General features: G+C 50.1%; 1 protein-coding gene across 2 annotated transcripts in view; it reads right to left on the minus strand.

Moving 5' to 3' along the window:
- SEPTIN5 (septin 5) overlaps window positions 1-26,309 on the minus strand; it is a 42,458-nt gene extending 16,149 nt beyond the window's left edge. Inside the window, exons 1-2 of one of the 2 annotated variants that reach the window (XM_071445403.1) lie at window positions 26,074-26,309; window positions 25,930-25,940 (exon numbers count right to left, since the gene is read on the minus strand). In XM_071445403.1, the coding sequence (XP_071301504.1) occupies window positions 25,930-25,940; window positions 26,074-26,116 (54 nt within the window). In that variant the 5' untranslated portion in view covers window positions 26,117-26,309. Of the gene's footprint in view, window positions 1-5,692; window positions 5,757-25,929; window positions 25,941-26,073 lie in introns of those variants that run through there. The other variant, XM_071445400.1, reaches the window with a different exon arrangement.
- Between the last annotated feature and the right edge of the window lie 541 nt (window positions 26,310-26,850).

Raw genomic sequence — 26,850 nt, forward strand, 5'->3', positions numbered from 1 at the left:
GAACCTGTCCCTTGCCTCACGGGTTCCTGAGCAGCTTTCTGCTCACCAGTGGGAAGGACACAGGCTGCAGCCATACTCCTGCCTCGCTCTCAGCCAGAGCTCCTGCTGCTTCTCTGGGATCTGCAGGGCTCCAGCAGTGACTCCACAGAGTGCCAGACCAGCAAGGCCTGCCCTGGTCACCTTGGGCCACAACCCAGGGCCTCCACCATGTACCCCAGGTCTGGCTGACACCAGGGTCTGTTATAAGGTACTGAGTCACTATAAGGTCCAATGGCCTCAAGTCTGGGAGCAGCTGTGAGTGTGCAAATGAAAGAAGAGGGGAACCCCCCCCCAGTGTTTTATCTGCACTGCCATCCTATAAGCTGATGGAGGGTGATGTCAGAAGTCAAAGGCACAAGGTCCTAGAGGAGGAGATGGGAAACACTCCTCCTAATGGAGGAGAACTGGGAAACACTCCCAGAGCAGGAAAACCTCTGCCATACAACAGCTGCCATACCACATGCATGAAACCTTTCTCCAAACCACCCTACTCTGCCAGCAGCATCCTTAATTACACCACTGAGTTTTGTTCCCAGTTGTTTCCATGGGTAGCAGTCAAGCAGAAGGCCTGGACTAAGATCCAGGTGTGGCAAGAATTGCCACTGCTCAGAACACATCCCTCTGCTGCATTGTTCCATTCCCCAGGGAGCTGACAGCCCTGCATTGGTCTCCTTGCCCAGTGGTAGGTGAGGCCACGCTCATGACACCTCTTCTTCCTTCTAGATTCACCTAATCCTCATTTTCCAGGACTGGGGCACTCTTCCACCAGGGTCTGGAACAGGCACATGACTGAGGAGCAGTGACAGCACCACACTGCCTGCACTGGGCAGCAAGAGCAATGGCTTGTGGCACACCCAAGGTGCATCCAAACCTTCTTAAGATAACAGGAGGTTTCACTAGTCCTTCCACACCATAAACCACAATAGCTGCAAGCAAACCTTCTCCAACTCCCATGAATTCTCATGGCTTGGAAAACTCTTGTCTGAGTACCACAGGCCACACGGCCACCAACCACAAGCATCTTCCAAAGGCACATGGAGACATGCTGTGTCCCCACCAGCCCACTGCACCAAATCAGAACATTCTTTTGGGCTGGGATCACAGATGAAGTCAAGAATTATTTGGTTGTGACGAAACCACAGTGTTGTTCATGGCCCCAGGAGCTGTGCTGACAGTGCAGAGAGGAACAAGGAACGACTGTCTCCTGAGTGCCTTGAGCTCTCACACATCACACATGCTCTCAGCACTGGCAGCCAGGGAGGAATTCCAGTCAGAAGGCCATGCCTGACAACTCAGAGAGCAGATCAGGAAAAGAAACAGAAGAGTAGGTCTTGGCTACAGAGACCATCTTAAGACTGAGTGGCCAATGCTATGGTTTCCAAAATGCTGAAGGACATTCAACTGCTCTCAGCCTCTCCTGTCTGTCCCAGAGACAGGAGAGATGCTTATCTGGCATCCTCAGAGTCACCAAACCATAAATGACAGACTCCTTTGTGTCCCTCAGATGTGCCATGTGACACACCCAGAGCTGTTGGCTCAGGCTGATCTGTGTCCAAACTTCCCAAAGAGAGCCAAGCCAATCTTGTTTTGCCCCTGTCCTTTCTGATCACAATCCTCTTTCCATACAGCCCCTAGAAATGCCCAGTGCAATTCCTGGCCTGCTCCTCCAACAAGAAATCTGATGTACATAATCCTTAAAAGAAAAAAGACAGAGGACATCTTATGAAGCATGCAGCAGAGCTCAGCAGGGAAAAACTTGGCATTTCCAAGACCTAGAGCAAATCCGAAGTGTTTTCTTCCACTGGCACCTCTAAGCTCCTCTCCAGGCAGCAGCCTGGGGGTCAAACTGGCTGCAGGATCCAGGTATCTGAATGTCAGAGCAGACAACCCCAACCTGCCCACCCCCAACCTGCCAACAGTCAGCAAGGGCAACACAGACTTGGGGTGCACCAAGTCCTTCCCACCTCACAGACCAGCTCTTTGTCAAACTGTGACAGCAGAGAAGTCCTCCACCTGCAGGGGAGCTGTTTCCTGGCAGAGGTGCTGTGGCTTAGGGACTGCAGTGCTCAGGCTCCATCCTTGGAGCATATCATGGAAGGAAAAATCTTCAGCCTGATCCAGACAGATGCTCTTGAGCAGCACAGAGCAGGCAACAGGGTCCCACCAGGGATGCACCCAACCAGCCTGGTCTGCATGGAAGAGTGGTGAAACTGCTTATCCATGGCTTGGCAGGGTCACACAGTCACGTAATAACAGCATTTATGTGTCTTCCTCTGAAACATCTAAGCTATTTTCAGTATTCCCCACAGAAGGAAAGTTTTCTCTCTGGCTGTTTTCTAGGACAAAGGGAAGGGCAGTTCCAGAGAAGCTGTTTGCTCAAGCTGAACAGGAGCAGCAGCAGGCAGCAAACCCATTCCCAGCTTGGACCAGGGCAATGGAGGATGAGGTACAGCCAATATCCTCCATGCAGGTGCATAGCTGGGAACCTCCAGGGCTCAGTTACCACCTTATTCTCCTGCTGCCTCCTCTCCCACTACAGTGAGCATCAGTGCTGACTTCAGACAGATGAATCTCATGGGTATTGCAAGGTCTGAACTCTGCTGCTCCATCACCAGCAGAGCTGCACACTCACCCTGAGGCTCCTGCTGACCTGATCCAAGGGAAAAAAGCCTTGCTGATCTAAACTCTGATGAATAATTTAACTTCAAACTTGCAAGCAAGGCTCCATCTAAGTGGCTTCTGGTAGCATCAGAGCCCTGACTCTTTAGCCAGGTTTCATGCTGTGATGATCAGCAAAAAGCAAGATACCAGACAAGAATTGCAGAAATCCCAAAGCACAGGATTAATCCTCTGTATGTTCAGTGCCACCAGCATAATCTGCACAGCAGCCAGATCTCATGTTTTCTTTTACCTATCCCACAGGTCAAACTTTTAATTTCCGCTCAAGGATCACTGCTGCTTTGGCACATAATCCCTCCAGAAATGTATCAAATTCTATTTCAAAGGTATTTATGCTCCCTGCTTCCTCTTGAAGTGCCTCGTGCTTCCCAAGAAGCACTGTGTGACTCATGCCATGCCTCCACTTCCAGCTCTTAAAAAGGAGCCACGACCGTAATTTGCCTCCTGCTTGTTTAAACCCGTGACTTGCTCTGGAGCGAGTTCACAGAGCTTCTCACACCCAGCTCCTCATTTAGGATAATCTGCACGATAAAACAAACTGGGCAGACGTGGAGCTGGCTGGATGTCAGCCCCTCGGCCGCTGTCCGGATGTGTCCCCGCAGCCCCTCGGTCGCTGCCCGCTCCTGTCCGCGGGAGGAGCCGCGCTGCGGTACCGGAGCGCTCCGCGCGAGGGAGAAGCCGGGGCACGCAAGGGCCGGGTCCGAGCGGGGAGAACCCCGGCGGCTTCCCTGGCCAGGGCCACACGGAAATCGACGTACAGGGCAAACCTGCCACCCCCGCTGCTTCCTCCGATTTCGAACATATTCCTTAGCACAGGACAGAGGTTTCCAAATTTAGTCTGCTAAGACAGAAGGAGAAACCGGGTGGTGCAAGAAGGTCTGCGGCAGTCTCGGCACTACTGCTGCTCATCTCTCCCTCCGATTCACCCTCCAGCTCTGCAGCACAGATCAGACTTAAATAGATGCCCGGCCTCTCAAAGCTACAGCTGGGAAAACCAGGGAGAGGTAGAGCAGAACCCTGCCAGCCCTGGGAAGCCAGGACCAACAGTGTTTGGGAGACAAACAGGCACACATTCCTCTGGGGCACAAAAGCTGGCTGGGCTGAGAGCAGTTTGGTGAAGAGGATGGAAAAGAATGGTGACTTATCCTCTGCAATGGAAAGGCACTGCTTCTTCCAGCTCTCAGGTTCTCCATCCAAATGACAAGAACATCAGTTTTGGAAGTTCTTGGTGCATGTTAACATACATGAATAGGAAAAGGTTGGGGACAGGATCCTACAGAAGGTGCAGTTTAAGTTACAGGTAGTGGTCCCAATCCTGCGATCCTTACTCACCGAGTAGTCCCTTTGCAATAGAGACGACTGCTCACGTGAGTAAGGGATGCAGGATCAGGCCTGTCTACCAAAGAGGCTGAATCCTGAACTGGAGAGGAGCATTGTGAGACACCTATGCCTGGTCCAGCAGGAGATAATCCAAGGGCATCACAGGGGAAGACAGTCCAGGCTGGGGCACCACACATGGAAACAGCACACTGGGCACAGACCATGGAGGGCAAGGTAGTGGACAACAAAGATGCTCCACTCAAGCAGAAATTCTTCTGATTAATTCCTAGTTCACCCATCTCATGGATACTCCCAGGTCTGCAAGAAGATCTTTCTTAACCCCGCTGTCCTCCCAGCAGACTCCCAAAAACCTTATTGGGAGAATGAAAGCCAACTGTCCTGGAAGAATTCTCAACCTTATTTCCACCTACAATTAACATAACTTTAGGAGTAGCTGATACCCACAAGAGAGGAGAATAAGCCCACTCAGCTCACCAAATAATTTTTAATTCCATTAATTAAGGGGGAAAAGTCAGCTCTCTATAGCAAATTTCAGTTCTGGGAGGCACCCAAAGAGACAAAAGCTGGCCTCAGACTGTGTGAGCAATAACCCCGAAAAGCTGCACAGAACAAAGAGGTAGAGGCACCTTCTCCTTCCTAGGGGGGGGTCTCCTGCAGGTCCCTGATGAAGGACTCAGACACCCAGGCTCCAGCCACACACCCTCCCTCCCTGTTGTCAGCTGCCTCTGCACACTCAGTAACATGAAGCAGAGTCCTTGTGCACCTTGAGGCAGCAGAGGCACACAAGGACCTTCTCCTTCCTTCCCACCCTCACCCCGGGGCTTGTGGCCCCAGCCCACTTGATGGAGATGAGCCTGCTGAGAGGGAGCCATGCACTCACCCTCCTCCCTTTGCACCAGCACGGCTCTGCCTTGCTCCACCTCCATCTCCACACAACACAGCTGTACCTGGCTGTGAAGGGCTGTCCCTCAGAGGCCAGCACGGGCCAGTGTTCCTGGAGGAAGCAGCTGTGTGCCTTCCAGTCTGCCCCAGCTCTCTGGGATGTGTGCTGGACCATCTGCTATCCCACAGGGGTCCCCCAGGAGCCTGTTTCCCAGCCCCACCATAAAAACAGTCTGCAAACGTCACTGCCCACATCAGCCTGCCCAGGGCTGGGCCCTGTGTCAGGACTAGCATCTGTCTTTGCAGATGGATAATTAGATTCCCTTTCCATTTCCTTTCCCCTCCTGATGGTTTCTCTGGCTGGCAATTCCCCCGCAGCCCTGCACAATCCAGCAGCATTAGTCAGAAGGAAATTTTGCTCCCTTCCTCCCCAGGATGTTGTTCTTGGTTCAATATGAACAGCAGAATGAGCTGCATGATGATTGGAGTGCTTCATTGCAGTAGCATTTGTCCTTTTCAGCCTGGCGAACACAGCCTTCCCTCCCATAGCTGCACCCTGCCCCTTTTCCCCAGGTGACACAGAAATCACAGAATCACATTGTGAATTCAATGACTGTGATGTTGTTGGCAATTGGAAGCAATTAGCTAATCAGCAGGAATATGCAATCAGCTGGACTGGGTTTGCAGCACAGCTCCATTTATGAGCAGTGGTGCCAAACACTCCTTTTGGGCAGGGCCTAAAGAAGCGTACCTGGTTCTCAGCCATGGTGTGAGATGCTCTCAGAAAAAGATCATAACACCCTCCTGCAGGAAACCTGAGGAAGAGATGGAGCAATGTTGAAATTGGGGTAATTTAACACAGAGCTGTATCTCAGAGCTCCCAGAGAAGGAGAGGATTGTGTGCCCAGATGAAGCATCCAAAGAGATCCTCACTGAGCATACAAGATTGGCTGTCCTCCCCTGCCACTAAGAAGTGGCTTTCTGGGAAGCAGTACTGATACCTCAAGCCCTGATGGTTGCACAAGCACCCCCAGGACCTGCAGAGATGCACAGACACATGAGTTCCACCTGACAGAGAGAATTTATCCTGCTAGGGTCCACAACTTTCCCACAGTTTCCCCCTCACAGGAGATGTACAGACTGAAGCTTTCAGAGACAATCTGTCAATTCTGTCCTCTTGTACCCTGTGACATCCTGTGTTCCCCATGGGCAATGTCCTGAATCCATGCAGAGCATGGAGCTTACAGCCCTCCAGTGCAAACCATCAAGATTTCCAGCAGCTCCACATCACTGCCTGGGCTTGGTAGCTTCTATTCTGCATGTGGCTGTAAAAACCAAACTGTTGCCTGCTCCATGCAAGGAGCTTTGAAACGCCTTTCAGAAGATTCCAGGATCTTGCAGCTGCCTCCCTCCCCTGTGATCCATGCCAGCCCACTGCTGGCTGCCCACCAAGAGCTGGATGCAGCTGTGCCAGGCTCGCAGGCCACGAGGCTGAGGCGCTGCAGCCATGGAACAGTCGGTGCCTCTTGCACCTTTTGCAGCCTGGCTGGGCTTGCCAGGGCCTGGCACACAGCGGCGCCCACGCTGGATCGTGGTGTTCCCAACGGGCATCACAGCCCTGGCTGCCCAAGGAGGTCCCAGCACAGCTGTGGCACCACCCAGGCAGATACAGAGTCTGGCAGTTTGCTGCATGAATGAAGAAGAAAAGGTAAGGGCAGCAAGGCAGCTGGGGACCAGGATTTGCCTGTGGTTTTGCAGCCATCCAGCATTGACATTGGCTCCTTGTACCCTGCCAGCACAGACACTGAGGCTGTGCCTGGGGGGCAGCTGTCAGAATAATCAAAAACTGAGTCAATAAATGCTTTCCAACACCTTTCTCTCCCCTTCTCAATCACCTACTTGCTCCAGCAAACACCAAGCCTGGTTACACCTTTGCTGCACAACTCACTGCTTCCCTGTGCCCTGCAGTGTGACTGGAGAGTCACATTTTATGTGATGATGGGAGAAAACTTCAAGTCACTGAACATCTAAATCAAACTGTGCTGTCAAAGGGAATTTAAATAAGTTTCTTCTAAGCTTAAGAGTAATAGGCAGTAACTGCTGAATGTTGCTTCTCCTTATCAGGGAAATGTTGACCAGTAGGGCAAAAATAAGACTAGTTAGTCTGAGTTTGTAGTGAAACAGAGCAAAGAACCTCAGATGAAGAAGTATCTGGCTCAGAGTCTCAGCAGGGATTGTGTCAGATACTAAAGGGCTCCCCTTGCCCTTCCACAATACAGGTGTGAATTGCAAGGTCTGGAGCCCACAGTAGGGATGGACCACAAAGATCATTTACCAAGACTGGTGGACACTGACAGGTCCTGGTGGCTCTGCAGTACCCAGATGAACACCCTGCCTGAGGCTGCTGCAGGACATAGCACAGTTTGCCAGGCTAGGGGGTCAGCTCAGCAACCTTGGTGCTCTTGTGACAGGGGGGCAGTAACAGGCACCCCAGCACAGAGCCAGGAGCCCAGCACAGCCCACCAGCACAGCAGCCTTGTGTGCTTCAGTCCAGCCCTAGAGTTCATTAGCAGTTTTGCAGCAGTGAGATTCCTGCTAACCACTGAGATGGAGCCATCTGTTTCCATTTATGTGCTGGCTCACAGGAGCAGCTACACAGCAAAGGACTCTAGAGAGGGTTTGCTCTCCTGGGCACACAGGGAGTGAACAGCCAGCCAGTTGGGACAGAGGCTGAATTCACCCTCCTCAGTGACCTAATACCTTCCTTCTGCAAAGTGAACATCTGGGAGGCACTGCAGCCCTTCCCTTTGATTTTGTGACCAAGCTCCATCATTAATCCACCTACAGGCCATTTCCCTGAAGGCACAGAGGACTTGCTCCCAAGTGCTCCCACGCCAAATTATTGCTCTGCATGGCACCACAGCAGAGGAGGGGTTGATAAAACTGTTCACATACCTCTTGGCCTGCCCTCTTAAAGCCAGAAGGAATCTGCCACTGATAAGCCCGGATCTCTAAATTAACAGCCACCAGGCCCTGGTTTTTTCTATATTAGGGTCCTGCAGAAATCATGTTAATACAAAGAAATCTTTACCCAGACACCTTTTCCATGCATTCATTTTTATATACATGCTGCTTGGGCAAACCACATACCCAGCCCAAGAAAAGAGCAAAATGTGCTAGTGATGGCTGTGCAACACAAAAGCACAGAGTGGGGATGAAAATGGCAGCAGGTACCATGGAAGAGTCTAGGCAGCTTCCAAAAAAGACAGCAGGAACAAAGGGATAAAAACTGAGGACACCCTGTGTGGAGAGGGCTACAGAAGTATTAGTCCTGTCTGGCAGCTGAACTTTGGGAGGCCTTTGCCACCTTGCTTTACCAGTCACACCTGCTTGGGAGGGAAAACAGTCTTCCTTCTCAGCAGGAGGTTTCATACTATAAAACAGATTGCTTAATTCTTGACAGTTTGTGTTCGGAAACTACCCTTTTCCTGTGCTTGCTACTTCCTCTCTGAGCACACTTTTTTTCAGAGCCAGAAGAGACATTATGCTCCTCTCAGCCTGCCCGTGGGACCTGCAATTCCCTTCAGAGATTCCTTCCCTTTGGAAGATCTGGTGCCTGTGGTGGACTCACAAAAACAGCAGAGAGCAGTAGAACATATCCTAAATTCTCCTTTCCTTCACAATAAAATCTTCCTAGTCTTGACTGGAGAGAGCAGAACTGAGTGTTCCTGGAGAACATTGCTCTTAGGTGAGAAAGGATGGGATATCAGGACATAGTATGAACAAAACACCCTGTGATACTGCAGTAGCAGCAACTGGCTGGACAAAACTGCCACAAAACCAAAATCCTAAAACATCCTAAACAGCTTCATAGAGGGATCCTTCCCAACATGATCTTGTCTTACTGCCCCAATCGCATCACCAACTTCTCTGCCTCATTGTGGTTTTGGTTATCTCAGCTCCAACCATGCCCCTCTGCAGAGGGCAGTTCTGGATCACTTGGCAGCCACCACCATGCTCAGTCCCACAACAACATGGCACTGATGCTGCAGACAGAGGTGGGAGAGCAGCCAGACCTCAGGTCCATTCTCAATAGCTGGAAAAGAGCATTCTCTAAAGTGTAGCACAGGAGCTTCCCTTGCTTCTCCAATCTGCCTGTGCTTTGCTGTCACATATTGTCAAGCTGTCCCACTCAGCCCTGCTCTGCTGAAATCTTCCCAGGAGACATTTCTCCTCAAAACTCCAGATAGAGTGACATTGCCATCCTGGTCCATTACATTCCTGTCCCAGTCACCCTGAGGCTGCTCTTGGGGATTTGATACATTGCAGGGAGCACACACAGCTTCAGGCCACAGAGCACGGTGCTGCTGAACCTGAGAGACCAGTGGAGCCCTGCCTCCTGCAGCTCCCAGCCCACCGGGCAAAGCTGTGCTCAGGCAAGCAGGATCTGCTGCCAAGACCTCCCCCAGTGAAGGAAGAGCCAATGACCCTGCCCTGAATCAGGGGAGGCCCTGAGCAGCACAGCAGGGCTGGGCACAGAGCCCTGAGTTACCACCCCAGCTCCAGAGCTGACAAACCTCCCAGCAGAGGCTGTGCCTGGTACAAAACCTCTTTTGTTCCTGGCACACGAGCCTGCTCCAGGCTGCTGCCAGGACACATCTTTATTGTGCCCTCCTGACTTCAGCAGCAGGCAAGGCTTGGGGATAATGGTCCCTTTCTGGGATGCTGCTGGGGCTCACACACAGAGGCTGCAGATGCAGGGGGCTGCCAAGGTCCTGAGCCCTGCCAGGCAGCACTGGCACCGTGCATCCGTCACCACTGACAGCAGCACAAACCTCTCCTGGGACTCCTCTGACCCAAACTCCTCCTCAAAGACATGGCAGAGCTCCTCTGTAACCCAGCCAGCACCAGTCACCTTCAGTGTCATGGGCACAGCTGTGGGATGCTGAGCAGAGAAGAAAAAAGGGGCATTTTTAACACAAAATACCTGTTTGTCCATGCACTTTGGGACTGTTTCATCACATACAGGCATGGAGACAATGCTGAGGCAGGAAGGAGGAAAGTCTGCAAACTCCTGTCCCCGCTGTGACATGGTCACAACAGGATTTGTTTTCAGTCCCTGCTCCCAGTGCAACAGGGAAGAGGGGCAGGAAGGCTGGAGAAAGTCTCTTGCTAGATCCCATGAATAGTTAAACTCTCCCTATTTAGCAGTGGTGGGAGGGAAATTTATCTCCAAGCAAGAGTCTTGATGCCACCTGGGACAAGGCCAAGAAAAAAGCAAATTCTTCCAGTCAATTTATTTCCTTCCAATACTGCCTACCCAGCTACAGGGAGTTTCTGCAGCCACACAGCCACAGAGACATGAGAAAAGACTGCTTTTATTTTCCCAGCCATAGCCTACCACAGCCCAGCTTCTCTTCAGCTTGAGCTGGAGCCAGAAGACAACTGAGCTCAAGGGGAAGTGGCTGGACACCCCCACACAGCTTGTGAGACAGCACTTGGAAGCTGCCCTTACTGAAAAACATAGACATTTATAAAGTCCAGAGCTGCACCTGGCAGACCAGCATCCAGGATAGAGCTGGGTTTGCTGGACACCAGCAGAATCCAAGGACTCCAGGCTCCAGCTGTGCAACAGAAAATCTTGGCCACCTCAAAATAGCAGACATCAAGTCAGTAGGAAGGGCCCTTTTCCATGTCAGGAAGCAGAATTATCTGGTAGTTTCTGCAAGTAGCATCTATGGTCTCATGTGCTTCTCATCACTATCTGGACCAGCAGCTGACACCCCAGCTAGCTCCCACCCCATGCTCCAGATCCTCAAATCTCCCAGATTTCTCACTGACATCTTGGGTCCTAAAAAGCAAAACCCTCCAGGAGGGCTCTCATCTCCTTTTCTGCTGATCCACAGGGTCCTCACATTCAAAGAACCCAGCAGGGACTCTTCCATCCATGCACGTAGATTCAGCACCTTTCCACACAGCACATGACCACACTTAGTGTGTTTTCCAGCTGGGCACAGCTCAGCACCCTGCAGGACAGGGCTGGACCTCTCATCAGGAACTAACTGCTCTGATATGTGACACATCCAGCTGTGTCTTTCAGACTCTGCTTCTCCTTCCTACTTCCCTGCACTCTAGCATGGAGAAAGATGAGAACAGAAAGATGAACACCGCCACAGCCATCACCCACTTACCACCCCCTCACACAGCTGTACAGCACTGGGCAGGAGGCACAGGGCTCTCCTGGAGCCTCAGCCCCTTGCCTGCATCTTTCAAACCATAAGCTCTGGCTGGGCCTCCAAACACTGCTCCACCTCAGAGCTGGAGACAGATGAGGTCACCTCCAGTCTGAAATCACTTCCGTTCTCAAACTGCTCCCAAGACTGTGCCACAGATTAAAAAGAGTGGGATGGGTGGGGAGGGAAACCCAAACCAATGGAGCATGTTCCCCATTAAGAGCTCAACACTTAATTTATCTCTGCCTCCCAGTCGACTGCCATCCGAACCCTCCACCCTCCCTCCTTCCCCTGCAAGAACAAATCTGGCAGAAACTGCTTTGAATTAACAGCAGGGTATGGCACAAGCTGCACAGGACTAAACTCAAGCCCAAAACTAAGCAGAGCAGTGGGGAAGAATCACAGCTTGGTGTTGCCAGATGAGCCCAGCCACACTGCTCTGCCTTGTGCCAGCTCCAACTGCTGCACTCCAGCTGCAGCAGCCCAAGTCTATCCCCCCACACACAGGGTTGGAAATGGTTTGTACTGGCAATGCAGCACTGAGCACCAGCCCCACAACCCTGTGGTTTCTCCAGCACAGCCCCATTCTCCACTGTACAAATGGCCACACTGGCCAAGGTGGGAGCAGGATTGTCCACTTGGATCAGACAGCACAAATGCCTGAGGAACCAGACTGAGAAAGAAAAATGAAAATTAGGGTCACCAGCATGGGGGAGTCCTAAGGAAAAGAGCCTTGCAGTGGTCACACTTGGCCAGGAGAAAGCAGACTGACAGTTCAGTGGCATTCTTTTAAAAACACATTTACCACAGATGAATCAGTGTCTCATTGCTGGAAGCTCTAACCCAACTGCAGCACCCAGCAGGGCCTCAGGCAGTAACAGCCACCACACATCACTGTCATACACATACTCTCACCCCAGGCTTTGCTCACCACAGGAAGGCACCCAGGTTTTGTGGGTCTCTTCCAGAACTTCCAGTCTCACTGCAAATGCAGCCATTGGATGGGGCCATGTTGTCAGCAAATACAGCTGCTGTGATCCATACCCTGTTTGGAATCCAATGCAGCTCACACATGCACATGGCCTTGGCCTCACTAGTGACACAAGAGCCACTGGCACAACCCCACAGGGTGGGAAGAGCTATTGGAATGCAGTGGGTAGAGGAACAAGGGGCAGAGCATGCTGGAGTGCAGCTATTGATCACATGCTGCATCATTTTAGACTTCCTTCAAGCAGATAGAAGACTGGGTTGTGTGTGCTCGAATCCTGTGATAGTTTCTTTGGATCACACAACAACTTTGGGGCTGAACAGCAGGAGAAGTACAGCATGACTGCATCTCCCAGAGAGCACTTGGTTCCTCAGCCTCTCCAGAGGCCAGCCCTGGACAACAACCAGCCAAAACTGCAATGAAAGTGAGATCTTTTTTCTTGTGGGCTTCAGACCTTCTAGAAGCAGTGGACATCTAAGAAAGGAATCTCTCTCAACCCCTGGCACAGAGCTGGGCTGTTAAGGTAGCTCCTCTTCAGCACAGACTAGGAATAAACCCACTGCAGGACAAAGAGGTCTCAGCAGATGAAGCAGCAGGCTGTTTCCCCCTGACTGCACTCCCACCAGCTTCTTTCTGCCAGTTCTGGCTTCCCACCTGTAACTCAGTAAGATGCCAGCAGAAGTCATCAACACAGTGAGGATCTGGTGGGGAAGTGACTGTCCAACAGACAGGCTGCCTTGGTGGGGAGATGAGGAACCACAGAACTTCCACATAGCAGTGCCTGTGAGTTCCCGGTGGGAGAGTTCCAACACTAATGAGTGGAGCAGGGTGTGCTTCACATCCTGAGAAGCATCAACCACAACATGGAAGGAACAGGTCTGAAGTTGAACATTTGGGCTAAGGGGAATCCTGAGGTTCAAGTGCCTCTGGGAAGCTTTAGTTGTGGTGTGATTGACTCACGGGGGAGCAGAGCCACTCCTTCATCAAAGTATGCTGTGTCTCCCTAAAAATCATGGCCTCCAGACAGAAATGCCTCTAGACAGAGCTGTTATATCCTGGGTTCAGTTCCACCACCTCTGAGCATAGAGAATTTCACTGCAAACACCCACACCTGCCCTAGCTGGGCCAATGCTGTCTGCTGAGCCCTTAAGGATCCCATGCTGGTGAGCACTGAAGAAGGGTCGTGCTCTTCACCCTGCACCCAGATACCCTGGAGAGCTCCAAACCATGCAAAAGATAAGAAAATATCTGCAAGAGCAAAGCCTGTGTGAGTTTTCCATGCTGTGATGAGTCTGGATGAAGCAGAGACAGGCACATGGGAGCATAAGGCCTCAGGGCAATGCACTGCCTGGCTCCTCAGCCCTGGATTTGTCATCCAGAGAGCAGACTGCAGTCAGCTCCACACTCCCAGGGAGCACATCCCTGTGTCAGGGTGCAGAGCTGGAGCACAGGGGCCATCCCAGCCACACAGGCCTGTGCTCAGCACACAAAACAACTGCCAGGCACACAGAGCAGTCAGAAAGCAGAACAGCCACTGAGATAAACAGTGACTGTCCACTAGCCAGCTCCTGCCAGAGAGACACAGGAGGGGTTTAAGGAGAAGTCTGAAGGAAAATGAAGAGGATAATTTTTAAAAGAAGGTGGGATGAGCTTAAGAGATTAATCTGCAGTGGAACATATCTGTTGAACAGATCCCTAAAATAGAAGCAGCACTGTAAAAGTTTCAATTCCAATACAGAAACCCAAATGTTAAATGGGTCTGTCACTCCTGAGCACAGCCATGATCCTTTCACAGAGCTACAACTCTCACTGATTTTTTTGAGGCAAAGATGAAAGGGCCATTCAGAGCAGCCTGGAACATACCTCTTGCAGTATTTTCCTTCAGCAAGCCCTTTCCTGGACCTAATCCATGGACCACAGCACATGAAAGGCAGCTGTAAGCCTGGCACCAGGTGTGTAAATGCCGAGGCAGCAGCAGCCTCCTCATGGGAGATGGTGAGAGCTCTTGCTACACAGCAACTTAGATCAGAGAGGGATGGTGGGGGAACAGCAGTGACAAGGCTGCTCACCAGAGCCAAATCTATAAAAATCCAGGAGGTATCTAGCTCCTCAGTTTCAAAGGAGTTAGGCACTTTCATCTGTATTAAAAGAAGGCTGTCCCTTGGTTCCTATTATTGCAAATTGCCTAAAAAATTTGCCTTTTAAATAACTACATTGTACAATGGCCTTTGTGGGAATGCTCATGTTTCAGCCTATTGCCTTTCATCTCCACACCACCGACCCAGACCAGAGGAATGTGTCAGATCCTTGGTTAATCCAGAATGTGCCAACAATTTCAGAAGCACTGCAAGCAGGATCACCTCATTTGTGGCAGGAACAGCCCACATTCCTGGACTGGCACAGTGGGAAACTGCAAGGCTGTGGCTCAGGAGAGGCTCCACAGACACCACTGCCATGCAAACACTCACTAACTGCCATCTTGCCACAAGGCCCCATTGAGCTGGAACAAGAAGATCAGAGCTGCTGTGATCTTACAAAAAAAAGGCACTGGGTTTACAACCTAACTCTGCAATTTTGGCAAATCTCACCACTGATAATTCAGTATAAAATACTGCAGCCAGACCAGGCAACCCAATTTGACCAGGACAGATGTGGAATACAAGTATTGTCCTGACAAGGTCTCAGGGATGGTATTTTCTACTGAATTAAAGACTGCCATTTTGCCTCTCTCCTGATCAAAAATTACAGCCTTAGGAACAAACCTTATCACCCAGCTGGACTGCAGGAGACAGACACTAAAGTCACACATCTTGCAGAGGGTTATTAAAAGACAGACATTCAAAAGTGCATTCTCTACACCACCTAAAACCTTTCCACCTTAAGATAACAATTTCTTCCCTTAAAAACTGAGAGAGAAAGCAATCACAAGAGGTTAGTGTCCCATGCTGAATAACTACTGTCCTTGCATCAGGATCACAGCCCAACCATGGAACAGAGTTCTCCATAACATATGTTCTTTACTGATAATATCCTTGTGACACTGGTCTTTGCTGCCATTTCAGTCTTGATTTCCACTGTATCCAGTCAGAGTCATCACTACACTCTCTACTTGCCCTGTAGAAAAAACATTATCAGCAGCTCAATAATAGAGTCCTGATTGTAAGGAACAGATAATGGTGGAATCATCCCTCCTGAGAATTTTTCTGTAGTATTGCTGATTTCATTAATCTCTTTCTGGGCTCATCTGAAAATAACAAAAATGGTGAAGTACATGAGATGCAAGATGAGAGATGCTAACACAGCAGGCACTGGAATAGCAGAGTTCATGAAGATGTCACCTTTGAGATGATTACATTGGATTTCTAGAAGTCAGAATGAAACCAGATTAAAAAGATATTAGAGAAGACAGAAAGTCATTTGACTGTAAAAGCGGTGGCTGTTGGACACACAAGGGGCAGCAACATGCAATGTTAGAAAGAACTTGGAAGCAATGGAGTGGAAAAAATTGCATTTGCTGGGCTGTGTTTTCCTACAAGGCAACCCAAAGGAAATGGAAACAGTCGTGTAGGTAAGGCAGAGCAGCGAGGCAGGGTGGGGAATGCTCTGCTCAGTCCATGGGTTAGCAGAGAGCCAGCACCCCCTGCAATGTCAGCTCAAGTGACAGCCACAACAGGCCAAGAGTAATTTGTCACTCGCAGCTCTTTAACAAGAACTGGGTGCAAAATCAAATTAGATACCCACAAATAGCTCTTAGGACGTGCAGCACAGCGTGAAGTCACACCTTTATGTGTTTCAGGAATCCAAAGATAACTATCTTCAAGCAAAGCCTGGAACCACCATCACATGCAAAGTGGGGAGGGGTCCTCCTGGGCTTCTAGCCTGGGCTCTGACTTGCCAGGCCAAACAACGATCTCTTGGGATGTATCTTCTGGAATTTATTTTCTCAGATCTATTCTCTGTGTGGGTTCTCATCCCACTGCCCCTTGCAGGCTTTTCAGGCTCATTTATAAACCATTGCCTTGAAAATACAAAGCAAGACCTGCTTCCTCTTCTGAGGAAAACACATGCTGGCCTATTACTGCAGGATGCCAGCCAAGAGGTGGGTGGATGCCCTAATTATTTTATTTTTTGAAAAATAATGAAGAAAAATAGTTATTTGTCATGAAGGAAAATCCCTAATCAGCTAAGGGACAAATTCTACGTACCCAGTACACATGGATTCACTGGAGCCACAAAAAAGCTCAGCTCTCAAGCATACACAGGGTATCTGAGGAAACGAGAGAGTGGTCTCATCCAGACATTTCCTGGATGTCCACTGCCATTAATGTCATGATAAATGGGATCTGGGTTCTCCAAAATGCCCAATATGTGCTGTGAGCTCTAACTTGCAGGGACACACTTAATTACCAAACACACCCAAGTGCAAGGTGCAGCACAGAACAGCTGACAGGAAGGAGCATCCACACACTTTGCAGGGAAGCAGAAGATGGCTCATTAAGCTTTCAAACTAACAAGCCCCATGACATCCCTCATTAGCAACCCCATGCACACACTGCACTGCTGCCACATGAGGGGCAGCTCCAATAACACCATCACTTGTTTACCAAGAGAACAATTCTGCTATTGCCTGACACCTGCCCATGACAGTGCCACCATGGGAGGAGCAGGGAGGAGCAGAGGACACTGGGCATTCAAAGGAGGCAGCAAAATGCCTGGCACTGGCTGGAACGTGTGAGCAGCTGCTGAGGAGCAGCCCATCACCTCAAACAGAAAGGCTTTCACTGACATTAATGAGAGCTGCTGCAAATAATGCCATCATGCAAGTGCATTTGGGGACTGGCAGCTGAACAGAGGCAGCACTGAGGAACAGGAACGCTGGGCTCCATTTGCTTCTGGGTTACTCAAATTGCTCTGAGATCCAGTGCTGTGAACCTGGTGTGAGTCAAGCACAGTGGGGCAGGGCAGATAAGGCTTATCCAGGTGACAGGAGGACACACTCCTGCTGCACAGTGATGGTGATCAGGGTCCCAAGCAGGTCCATGTGGCACTGATGGGGGGTATGCAGCAAACAGGCCTCTAACTCACCGACCTCCATGGGCCTGCCCTGAGCCTCTGAAGTGTCAGCCCCAGGGCTGTTGGCAGACAAGAGCTGATCCAGAGGGTCTCAGCTGCTCAGTGACCCTGGAGTGCTTCCCAAGCATGTGCCTGGATTAACTGCACAGTAAAAGCATCAAGTTCTGTTAAATTACTGTCCTCCCCAATACCCACTTCCCTCATAAATACATGTGCTGCCAAGGACTCCTTTCAAGGGGAGGGGAGCTCTTTAAAGCAGCTGAACAGCCCAGGTATAAACCTTGGGATGGGACACAAGCAGTTCTGCTTGCTACAGCTTCAGTGCACTGCTCCAGCTGCATCACAGAAATCATCTCTGAAAGTCAGGGCTGCAAGGACAATGGCCGGGAGACAAGAGATCATCCCTGACAGCATCTCTCACTGTCCCAATGACACATTCCTGCTCATCTTGGCCCTGTGCAGCCATGGCAAGGCTTTGCTGCAGACCAGCTGCATCTCTTGAGTTAACTCCTGCTGCCTTGATTCATCCCACTGCCTACAAAACAGGGCAAATATCAGCTTCTGAAGGCTATGATGCTTCTTCCATTACTGTCTGATCCCAGCTGGCACCAAACTCCCTAAGCAGCAAGAACCTCTGAGAATCTATAGAATCTTAAAAGCCATAAATCTCCCTGACATTTTTTACAGCAGGCCTTGAGCAGAGGGAAATTACTGTTGGTCCAGATGGGCATTTCCAGGACTTCATATCACTGGCAGAGACTCAGGATAACTTCAAACCAAAGACAAAGCACAGCCAAGGGGACTGTGCACAGGGCAGGCAGGTACCTTTGTGACTCAATTTCACCTGAATATATAATTAATGTAGTATGTAATTTATTTGAAAATAAAAGTGGATGTAAGACTGCAGGATCTAAAGAGACTACTTGTGTGTACGTATCACAGCGAGAATGAGCTCAGTGCGTCAGGAAGGATTAAAATAGTTCCCACGCTGAGGAAACAGCAAGGAGACATTACAAAAAGCTGAAAGCAAAGTGACTTGCCTGGGAAGTAACCTTAAAAATAATTGCAATACAAACTATAGCAGTAAGAGGCTGGGCTTGTGCTCTCATGTGTGCTCATACAGCTTCGTGCACCAAAGGTCTGCAAGAAAAAATGAAACGTAATCACTGGAGCCACATCTGTACTGCCATGGGCTTTGCCTCACAGAAAGCAGAAGGAAGATGTTAAACCCTTGGAGCCTGTTGTCTCACAAGCTGAGTGGATCTCCTTCCCTCCCTGCTTCTGCAATGAGAACGTCCAGAGGTCAGTGGGACGGGCTCGCTCCTCATGGCTGCTCTCCAGGAGCTAGCACTCATGATCCTGGGGTTTATTTGCTCAGCCTGCACTCTCAGCTCCAGTTTCCCTGCCAGGAGTCATTCTGAGAGAATGGCACCAAGTGCCTCGGGTGGGGTCAGGCAGAAATGGGCCATCCCAGCCCCATACACACCCCAGACGCGTTGGATAACAAGCTGCAAGACAAACAGGCACTCCCGAAGATCCCCAGAAGAGCAAAGGGCTGAGCCTCACAAAGCTCAGGTCTCCTCTCCTTGGCATCGAGGGCTCACACAGCACAGGCAGGGCCAGGCAGCTGCTGCCCCTCCCTCTCCAGCAGGAGTCAGGGCAGGGCGAGCACGGCTGTTCTGCCTTCAGCCACCGTGCACAGAAACAGCCCAGACTGAAGAGCTGAGTGAACAACTGGAGTTAACTCTGGTAAGGGCTTCCCACCTCTGACTGACTTACAACTACACTGGCTCACACCCCCCAGAGCCCCAGGCTTGCATGAACCACAGCCCAAGATCCTCCAGTGCTACATTTCCAAGCATTAACCCTGAGCCTCCCTCAGCCCTGGCTGCCATGGTACACACCAGGCTGGGGCAGGCCAAGGGCTCCACAGCTGTATCCAGAGAGGTCTCTGCCATCCTGAGCATCCCTGCACTGTCCTGCCCTGCTCAGCACAGCTACATCCCTCTTCCAGAACTCAACTTCTCTTATTTCTTTTGATTTCAGAACTGGACAGTTATACTCAAGCCAGAAACTAAACAATTCTCCTCCCCCTCTTGGCGTCACACCCTTGCAGATGCTTGTGCAGGGTTTCACTTCCTCTTCAGCTCTTGGCCAACACTTAGCCAAGCTTTGCTCATTAGCAAAACAGTCCCTGCATCTTCTCAGCACACTCTGCCTTCCAGCCACCCCCAGCACTTGGCTGCTGTGATGCTGCTGGGTACCAGCCTTGCAGGCAAGGAATGAGGACTGAGGGAAGGGATAGCAGTCTAGAGCTGAATGTTAGCAGGTCATAACAGATTTCAATTAATGCACTGGAAATACGAAAGAGGAGGAATGAAGAATATCACCCTATTCAGTCCTAAAACAAAGACAGCTCTTGCTTAAGTCAGAAGCAACAGATCTGTTCCACTTCCTGCAGCCCAGCCCCTGTGGTCAGCACTGTACATCCAAATCTTCCCTCTCAGTGTGCAGTGCTGCCTTCCCCTCTTCATGCTGAAGAGTGTTTCTGGAAAGCCAAGTCATGGATGAACAGCAGCACACATACATACTGATGAGGAGCATATGTTCTGGCATCTGATCCCACCACCACACACAAATCCAGCTCCTGAACACTTTTGTGGGAACAAGATGACTGCAAACCTCTTCACAGCTCCAGGGACAAATCTCTGGGAGAAAGGAATGTGTAACAGCAGACCAACATTTTTTCCTGTGCTTCAAGGCTAACCACACTGTAGACATGCACACACACACACAAAATCCAGCCCTTATGGGAATTATTCCAGTATGCTATGAAACAACTTGCATACACTTCACAAACATCTGAAGTCACGCAAGCATTAGAGGTGCCTCACCTTTCTCTTATGAGTAGAGCATTACACTGCGTGGTTTCACTGTCACAGGGAAACCTCTGCCTTGGGCAAGAAGGGGACAAACACTTAGTGTTGGTCAGGAAAGAAAACTTACAGGTAAGCAAAGAATGCACCCTCCAGTTCATGCTCTGTTATCCAAGAAAAGAGGCAACACAGAGGCCACTTGAACTGGAAGAGGAATGGGAAGGGGAGAGGAATCCTCTCAACTTAGCCAAGAGGTATCTCAGCAAGAGGTACCTGAAGTACTAAGGATGGAGCTGAGATCCCCAGGCTTGGTTCCAGCACATATGAACAGTAACTGCAGCATGGTTACAGGAGCCACCACTGTGGGGTGTCCCAAAACAGCTGGAGAAACCCCTTGGACTGAATATTTAAAACTAATTTGGCAAAGCTCTTGAGATACACAGCAGGCACCCAGCCTGGCCTGGCACAGTGAGCAACCAGCTGGCTGAGATGGAATCTCCTCTGCATTTCCAAGATGTCCATTTCACTGGGTATTTAATGAACAGCACCTTAGACTGAAACTGGGCAATATGGGTTCTAGAAGATGCTGAACTCCACCAGTTGTTTCCCTCTCTTGATTTGCCATTCCTCGACTTTTCGAGGTCACAACACAAGCCCCTTACATTTACTGCTAGAACCATCAAATGAAGAACACCATCAGTATGAAGCCAATAACATTTTTTGAGAGCATAAGTGGTTGTAAGAGATTCCTTGACTTTGGAGACTAAAAGCACCCAGGGACTGTGTTTCTCCTTTGTTCAAATGGCAGCAACATTTTCCCCTCTGCAATTGCAAGCTTTTGCAAAGCCCCAGCAGTTTGGAACCCAGCAGCTGAACAAGTGTCACCAGCATCTCTTGGGGTTAAATGAAGGTGGTTCCTACTCCCTCAATATCAGCAAAGATCAAGCCCTACCATCTGTTGAACTTACACATTTGGTTAATGTGCCTGGAACACTGGAACAGCCCTGTACAACTCTCACAAGCACAGCAGAATTTTGGAGTTGTGCACAAGTAACTGAGCAGGGAAATTGAAGTGACAAAAATCCTGTGCAGGAAGCACTTACTTCTCCTTTCCATAAACTGCAGATTGGTACTTGCACCAAGAGGGCTGAACCTCTCCCCTGCCCTGCACTCACAACTGTTTCATCCATTTGGAGCATAAATAATTGAAGAGAGACAGCAGCAGGAGACAGAATTTCTGCCCAGCTCTCCAGTGGTTCTGTTTCACCACAAAGTCCATGCACTCACCTCTTTTTACAGCCCTTTTCCAAGTAGCCAAGCAGACAAAGAATGGCAAAAAAAAAAAAAAAAAAAAAAAAAAGTCCAAGCACCCAGGATGAACTTCCCTTCCCAGCCCAGCCCATCTGTGACACAGGGCCTCCTGCAGCCAGGCTGTTTGGACAGATGCACAGCAGAAGGACAGACAGGCTGAACCTCCCGACCTGCTGCAGTCCCACCCTCCCAGCACTGTTCTGAGCCCTGAGACTCTGCCCAGCTCCGAGGGCAAGGCACCAACACTGTCTTTTGAAATGGGCCAAAAAAAATGAATGAAACACACAAGGCTTTTCACAGAGAAGTAAAAGCTTCCACTCCTATGTTGCATCTGGCCAAGATACACTGGGACATCAGAAAAACAAGCAGGGATGTGCTGCTTTAAGAGTGTTTCCAGTATTTACCTCCAGATTCTGTGACTAATTTGCTACTCCCTTTCTGGCAGGCGCATCTTGGTAGCCAGGATGCATGACCAGGGTTGGAACACACAGAGGTTGGAAGAGACATTAATGTGGGGAGTCAAAGAGAAACAGCCTCACCCAGGGCAAGCTATGACACAGTGAGAGACTATCCAGCTGTGGTGAAATATCCCATTAGACAGCTGCAAACATAATTTTGCTTTCTCCAAGGGGGAAAAAAAAAAAAGCCACCTCACCACAACCACCCTGAATTGACACAGAGCAGGAACACAGATCCATACTGCTGTTCCCAATGACTCAAAGAATCACAATTATAAAATAATTGGTTTAATTCTGAGAAAATTAAAGAGTCAGTGGTAGTCTGTTCTCCTTCCAGATTCCATACTTTTCTGCACAAGCAAGAATGTTCCTCTAGCCACAAGACTAAAAGAACTGTTATTGTAAGAAAAACATTTAGGTGAAAGATGGAAATGCTACAAAGGAACAGTGCAGGTACAAGTCCTCCAGGCTACTCCAGCTGAGACTTTGGGGAGATTCTGTAAAGACTAAACTCTGCTTTATGGTCTTTGTTGTACAGTTGCTGTACAAGAGAACCTACCACTCTGATGATACTTCTCATCACATGTTTCACAAAACTCAGTTAATCAATTTTCCCCACATAGGTATCTACATAGGAACTGAGGGTTACATTAGGTCATATTCAACCTCAAGCTCAAGGCAAGCACAAGGAATCACCACTTTTCCCTCCTCTTAATCTGTTCTTGGTCATCAGCAGCTGCCTGCACTGAGTTGCCCTCAGTGTGATGGGCAGTATCTGCAACTACCCCGGGTGTCTCAGCTCTATGCAGAGTGCAGTCTTTCAGGAGATACACTTACCTGTAGCCCATCTGGGCTTATTTCTCCATAAGCTCAGTAGAGAAAAGGAGAAGGCAGTTCAGTACACATTAGCAGGGAACTGGGGGATTTCCACCAGCCAGTGTTCTCCAGTAGGCAAGGCTGGGGTTGAAAGTTGACCTTAAAAATGATCCTCTGTGTTGGCACAGTTGCTATTTTAGACAGAAGACATCTCTGCTGTTGCAATATCTGCTGTTCCAGGAATGATAGAAATCTTTGCTCCATTTTTAATAAGAAAAAACCAAAGGAGTCTGAATGTAAGTTTTTAACATATAAAACCCAGATTCTCAAAACTGAAACATAAGGGCAATGAATTCAGTTTTCAATGACTCGAACTGAAACCACTCCTCCAATCAAAGTACTTTTTGCACAGCATCTTCTCTATACACAGACCCCCATATATATTTTTACTGACAAGCAGACCACTTAAAAATAAGTTCAAGTAGAAAAAAAAGACTAAACTGAATGCAAAAGGCACAGCCCTCTAATTTCAAACCCACTGAAAGAACTGGATCCACCAGATAGTCTCTGCTCCCACACCCAAACAACTTTGCAAGTTGATGGGGTGGGGAGAGATCAACTTGGGAAGGAGAGGTTCCCATCCTCCTGATTTAAAAAGAAACAATGACTTCAAAGAACATGAGAGACATGAACCTGAATGGGCAGGAGCCAGCTTCAGAGACACAGCAAGGTAACACCCCAAACACACACACGCCAACAACACTAGATAGGAGGCATGTCCTGCAGGAGTGTGCCAGGAGACTCCAGTTTAACCAGGTACTTGCAAGGTTTCACCTTTACTCCTCCCACAGCAACACCTCTGGCTTTGGCAGAGCATCCATCTGCTGTACTTGCCCTGTCAAACTCTTGACAAAGTGCTGGGTTTCCCTACATGGGGCCTACTCCTCTGCACACGTGACATTAGTTATTGCTTCATTTCTTACACAGCTCCATCATGAGAATCTCTCTTAGGGATCCAGCAGTAAATAAATTGCTAGGAAAAAAACCATCCCTCTCCAAGAGGTGCTGAGCTGAAGTATAATAAAACTAAGGAGCTTGGTGTCACCAGGCAACCTGCCACAGAGCTCCACAGCAGCCCAAGAACTTAAACCACAACCCTTCCCCTGGGAATGCTGGATGCTCTGCACACAGAGACCAGGATGAAACCTCCACTGACTTCAGTAATTAAGAGGTCATTCCTTGGAAATCAGAGAGCTGGAGAATGTCCCGTTATTTTTTCCTGATGAATGGCAGTAATTAGGAGCCCAATCTGCAAATCAGAGTACCCTGAACCCAGACAATGCATCAGCCCTGACCATGCTGTGAGGGAGGATGAACACACATTCTTTGACACCACATTGTTCCATTCTATGGACTGGTAAGTCATGAATATTATTAAGACTTTACCAAAGGCAACCCTACTTACATGCAATCTATTTTGTACTGCCCTCTAAGAAGCTCCCTTCATTTCCCAAATATTCATTAAAAACCAGCTTTTATAATTTTTTTTAAAAACCAATTCAGACAAGAACTATAGCTTTAGTAAAGCCTTTCAACTGTTATCTGCTGTCAGATGCAAGAAGATTGGAAAAAAGGCAGAAAAATCCCACTCTTAAAAAATGCTAAATAAAAATCATTTATGCTTTTGTGTATTCAGTTTAATTTTAACAGATTGCTTTGTGTTCACAGCTTGGTTTCCCCTTTCCATCCACAAGTAACAGGCCTGGCCCAAATCCACAATGAACTGTGCTCTGTCATGCAGGAGCCACTCTACACTCAGCGTAAGACACGCGGTCACACACACACCTCCTCCACACTGCAGGAAAGATCTCCTCTGCCCAGCTGGAACTGCACTGGCCTGCACACACGGGCTCTTTGGGCTCCAGATCCAGCCCACTTCTGCCTATGCAGTGTGACAAGAGCCTTCAGGAGTTATGATAATATCTACAACAGACTCCTCTGATCTCTGCCTCGCTTCTTCCCCTAGGGAATGCACAGAAAGGAGCCTTATACATAACCCCCTTCCTTCTTCATTTAAAAACATGAACTGTAGAAGAAGCATGGTTTGGGGGGGATGTCACAAAGCTTCTCCCCACTTCACAGCTTACACTAGATGTTCCACAGTGTCAGAACACATTCTGGATTGCTTTCATCCAGAAATAAACCAAGAATTAACTACAATGTTCACAAATAGCTACAAAATAGTAGCAAAATTTCAAGTACCTTGGGAAAAATGCATCTGGTGATCCCATTATCCTATTACCCCTAGATTTACTTTGTTCTTCTCATCACTGCGATCAGCAGCCCACAAAATGCACAGTGCCAAGTCTGCATTATATAGGGAAGCACCATCTCTTGCCATGGCCAGGTAAATACCCAAGCTGCTACAAAGCTAGTTTGCTTTTTTGTGGCCCAAAAAGGCTGTGCAGTACTAGGGTCTTAGCAGGCAAGGTGTTTGCTTCATACAGAATTGGAGCCTTAGAGAAAGACTGGACTCAAGGGTAACTGTAAACCAGGCTGGGAATGGGTGAGATTCTTCCCATGCACTGCTCTGCTGCGTTAACCATCATCTCCATCCCCACCCTTGTGAGACAGAAAGGCTCTTTCCTTTACAGCAGACTTCCCTATATCATGATGATGGGTACTGAGGAACACACAGGACCCTGATAACCCCTCACTTAAGCATTCAAGCTCTGCAGAGGAAGATTCATCTTCTTTTCAAACATCCTAAATCCCTCCAAATACCAAATAGACAACAAAAAAACCTGTCGATGTCATCTGATTGCATCACCCCTCCTCTCTCTCCAGGACTCAAAGGCATGTCTCCAAATAGCTATTAGCTTTGCAAAGCAAAACAGATGTTTCCTAACACCCAAATCCTGGCCGCCTGCGAGGTGCCGATCGGCTGCAGCACCAAGGAGCGGCAGGAGCGGGGCTGTGTCTGCGCATCTGTGCTGCGGAGAGGACAGGGATGCGAGACGTGCTCCCAATACCCAAACGCCTCTGCCAGCCCCGCGCCGCCTTTCTCCATCCGAACCCGCTCGACACACCCAAAGGCAGCGACAAAAAAGAAAGCCAAGCCAAAACCCGGGGGGATGCGGCAGGCAAAGCGCCTATTTCCCGGATGAATGCGGCCAAGCGGCCGCCGTGCCCAGGTAGCAGCAGCATCCCCGCGGAGAGCCGAGCTCACCTACCTGCTTCTCCTCTGCGGGGCGGCGCGGCCAGGGCGGGATGCCCGCGGGGGGAACCGGCAGCGGGGAGAGAAAAGGAGAGACAGTGAGGCGAGGGGGACGCGCCGGGCCGCGGGGCGGAGCGGCCGCGCGTCCCCGCCGCCTCACCTGGGTTGACCAGCTTGCTCTTGTACCGCATGGCCGTGCTCATGGTGCCTGCCCGGAGCGACAGCCGTGCCCGTGTGTGCGAGCCTGGCTGGGGGACTGAGGGAGTGCGAGCGGCGGGGCCGCCCCGCGCCGCCGCCGAGGGGCCGGGGCCGCCCGGGGCCGCCAATCCCGGGAGCCGAGCCCGCCCCGGGCCCGCCCCCACCGGTGACAGCCGGGCCGGGGGCTGCCGGAGCCGGGCAGGGCAGGGGACCCGCCGGTGACAGCCGGGCCGGGGGCTGCCGGAGCCGGGCAGGGCAGGGGACCCGCCGGTGACAGCCGGGCCGGGGGCTGCCGGAGCCGGGCAGGGCAGGGGACCCGCCGGTGACAGCCGGGCCGGGGGCTGCCGGAGCCGGGCAGGGCAGGGGACCCGCCGGTGACAGCCGGGCCGGGGGCTGCCGGAGCCGGGCAGGGCAGGGGACCCGCCGGCCGCAGCACCGGAGCGATCCCCCCCTCCAGCCCCGCCCCGAGCCAGCGGCTGGAGAACACAGCCCCGGGCCCGGCTGATGGGCAGGAATAACCCCCGCAGCCACCCTACACCTCCCTGAAGGTTCAAACACTATAAAAGGCAGCACTCCCTGCTCTCGAATAGAAACACAGCATCGAGAAGGACGTATACAGTATCAAAAAAAAAATACAAAACCCAAACACAAATGGAGTAAATAGGAAATGTGTTTCCAGATTTAACATCTCAAAATACAGTGGGAAGTCCTGAATCATACTGCAACCATGCTGTGTGAA

Source organism: Agelaius tricolor, unplaced genomic scaffold, assembly GCF_023055355.1.
Source record: "Agelaius tricolor isolate 1412-34295 unplaced genomic scaffold, bAgeTri1.0.p SCAF_20, whole genome shotgun sequence".
NCBI classification, from domain to species: domain Eukaryota; kingdom Metazoa; phylum Chordata; class Aves; order Passeriformes; family Icteridae; genus Agelaius; species Agelaius tricolor.